This window comes from Cariama cristata, unplaced genomic scaffold, assembly GCF_000690535.1.
Source record: "Cariama cristata isolate BGI_N322 unplaced genomic scaffold, ASM69053v1 scaffold29019, whole genome shotgun sequence".
Lineage (NCBI taxonomy): Eukaryota > Metazoa > Chordata > Aves > Cariamiformes > Cariamidae > Cariama > Cariama cristata.
Window position 1 is genome coordinate 2663 of NW_009636745.1, and position 3140 is coordinate 5802.

Below are 3140 nucleotides of genomic sequence, written 5' to 3' on the forward strand. Positions count from 1 at the left end.
TAAATAAATACGGGGTACCCTCAGAAAAAGGCGCAGTTCCCTGCGTGTGCTGTACAGGTCTCTCCACAACATTTAACAGATTATCCTCCTGTCCTCAGCCACCCGCTACGGGTTTGGGTTCCTGCTGTTGAGTCCCAATTTGAAGAATCCTGTAACACCCGCCCCTGCCCCCCCGCATTAAACACCACAAACAACAGCTGAAGGCAGAGTCGCCTTCCCAAACGTATCACACAAAATATATTCTCAATAAGGCAAATGCTGGTTCCTCATTTATTTACTAGCAGTTTTTGGCCACCACTCGGGTATACTTGCAGTGAGCTTCACTTTATCACCTGCTATTTGAAGAATCCTGTAACACCCGCCCCTGCCCCCCCGCATTAAACACCACAAACAACAGCTGAAGGCAGAGTCGCCTTCCCAAACGTATCACACAAAATATATTCTCAATAAGGCAAATGCTGGTTCCTCATTTATTTACTAGCAGTTTTTGGCCACCACTCGGGTATACTTGCAGTGAGCTTCACTTTATCACCTGCTATATTTAAAAAAAAATTTATATTAGCTAACCTCAACAAAGCTATACCAAGTTCACCCTCTCCAACCCGGAACTTGCCGGCTGACTTTCCCGATTCTGTTAAGATCTCAGCACCCTCGGGAATGCTGTCTTTGGGAAGAGGAGCTGAAAAGCAGACTGGCAGCAGCCGTTTGCGAATGACACCCATGTGGTAGGTCCTGGCTGTCAGCTCCTGTCCAATGTAACAGCCTTTGGTGAAGCTGATGCCATTCATGTAGGCCAAGTTTGATTCCAGTGGGAGGGCTACTCCAGGAGGGAGATCTTTCACACCTTCGGGAATTCCTAGGAAAAAAAGTAAAACCAACAGGTAAATAGGGTTAATTCTTCAGTATTTAAGATTTCTGGAGTATGCTTCCTCTGTGAGTTGTAAAACCAAGAGAACTCATAAGAAGCAATGTGAAATATTGAACTTTCCAGTACACCGGTTTGGGCCTGAGTGAAGTCTTCAGCCAGAGATGGTTAGCAAAGATTACTCTTAAGGGTAAACAGAGAACTGCACTAGAACCCAATTTCATGAAGCTTACAGAACCTCACAGGAACACCGGTGGAAATTCAAAGCACCCAGAATGATGCAGACTCCCATACAAAGGCATCAACGTACATGTATAAAGCCAGCGGCAAAATCCTTCTCACCCACACCCCACAAATAAACTTTAATGTCAATACGAGTTATTTTCTTCAGCGCTAAAGAACGTAAGTTGACCGACTGCCTTTGTTTAAGCACAAATGCCGAATGTCTGTATAATTAGCCCTTCTTTCTGTGACCAATGACATAAAAATCATATTTTTTTTGAAGCAGAGTGTTGGACCCAACCTTCCGCAGCAGCACAGCAAGACGAGTGCTGGTGTTTAACGAAGGCAGCACACCACCACAGTTCAGTCCAGTTTGACCCATTTACAGCTTGCTTTTCCGAACTGGATGGACTCAAGTTTAAGCAGAGGACCATCATCTTTCAGTCTGCCAACTAATTTAATCCACTACCTGTGTGGACACAGTAAAATTAACAGCAGCTCTGTGCAGGCACATGGGCTCCCAGGACAGAGTTCCCCCTCAAACTGAACGTCTGCCCCTTAGCCTCTGAGTTAACTCTGTGAATCCAGTCATACATTTTTAGGAAAGTAAGTTAGGGTGTTTCCTTTTCCTTCCTCAGCAACAGGGAAAACACACAAACTGCGCGTAATGCCAAAACAATCAAAATGACTCAAACCACAATAGTTTCCCTCTAAGAAAATGAATAATCCTGGTTTTCTTTTGCTGTTAGCATTCCTGACCCACCGCCCCATAATCTTAGTAATAGGAAACCACACCCAAATATTGACTCTGCCACCAGACAGAATTATAGCTACCAGATCACTTTTTTCCTCGAAGTAGCAAATGATACCTGTACTTACTAACAAGTTAAACACATTGAGACATGCCAATGTGGCTTTTATAATTTATTCCTCTGGCTTATATCAGTGTACGGACTCTGATAATAAGATGAAATTGTGCTAATACATAAATAAATACATTTTGCAAAATCCAGTGACACAGAGTGCAAAACAGGACTTGGCTTTACCTTGTTTATACCTGTGCCTGTGGTAATCCTGAATGTTTCCAATGTGACTCCCAGGGATAATTTCTGACAGATTTGCTCCTTTCTTTGTAATCAGTCTCCAGCCCATGACTTCTGTTCTGGGATCAGGAGTTAAAATCAGAGCCTGGTTTGCACATTTAGCAAGGGAACCGGCAATGTCTCCAGCCCGCTCCCCGGGGATGACGGCCCACAAAGAGAGGTCAAGGCAAGGGGTGATGTTTACTTTCCTCCGGATCCTGTACAGTTTCAGATGTTTTTGTATGGCATCCAGCACGCCGCTGTCACACTCCAGCAGGATGTGCGGCTCTTCTTCTGGACACTCATGAAGCCTAAAAAAGCAAGACCTACAAGGTCAGAAAAACAAATCCCAACAGCGGCAGAAGCCAACAAGCTTTATCTTGATCCTGGTGCGAATCCAGAGATCTGGGGAATGTCACCGAAGGCTGCTGGCACACACAACAGCAGCACTTGGCTCCCCATAGTGAAATACCTGAACTTTTCAGGCATCCATTCTACTCTTTTCTAGCAAATACTGCCCTCGCCTCTCGTGGGGACAGAAACAAGTCTGGCCGTACCGTCTCCTGTACCCCTCACGCTTACCTAAAGCGAGGTGACTTTCAGCCCCCTTCATTCAGCTGCCCCTTCCATTAGTTACACCGTTACCCTGACCCGATAGTTTATGTCAGCCCAATTTTTCATTGACTGACACCACATCTACATCAGGTGGTTTATACGGTGTCGTTATTATGTCACGCGGCATGCTGCGGTGTCGGTGACTACGGCACCTGTGAGACAGTTGCAAACCGCTTGTTTCGGATGTGGCCCAAATATACCCGTAGGCACCGTGTCCGGGGCCTGCCCTGAGAGCTGCTTTAAAAATATTAAGATCATGATGCTTTTCTGCTGGGGTAACTCACAGAGACTGCAACTAGTGATGAAAAATACAGAGAATAAGAGCTTTTTTCCACATTAATTTATAAAGACGAGCC

General features: G+C 45.2%; 1 protein-coding gene across 1 annotated transcript; it reads right to left on the reverse strand.

Annotated features, from left to right (window-relative positions):
* Nucleotides 1-412: 412 nt before the first annotated feature.
* On the reverse strand, nucleotides 413-2480 carry IBA57 (IBA57, iron-sulfur cluster assembly homolog (S. cerevisiae); the record flags this gene model as incomplete). The annotated part of the gene is made up of 2 exons (XM_009708039.1): nucleotides 413-856; nucleotides 2134-2480. Coding segments are annotated over 2 exons (733 nt in total), but the record flags the coding sequence as incomplete, so codon positions are not given.
* Nucleotides 2481-3140: the final 660 nt, after the last annotated feature.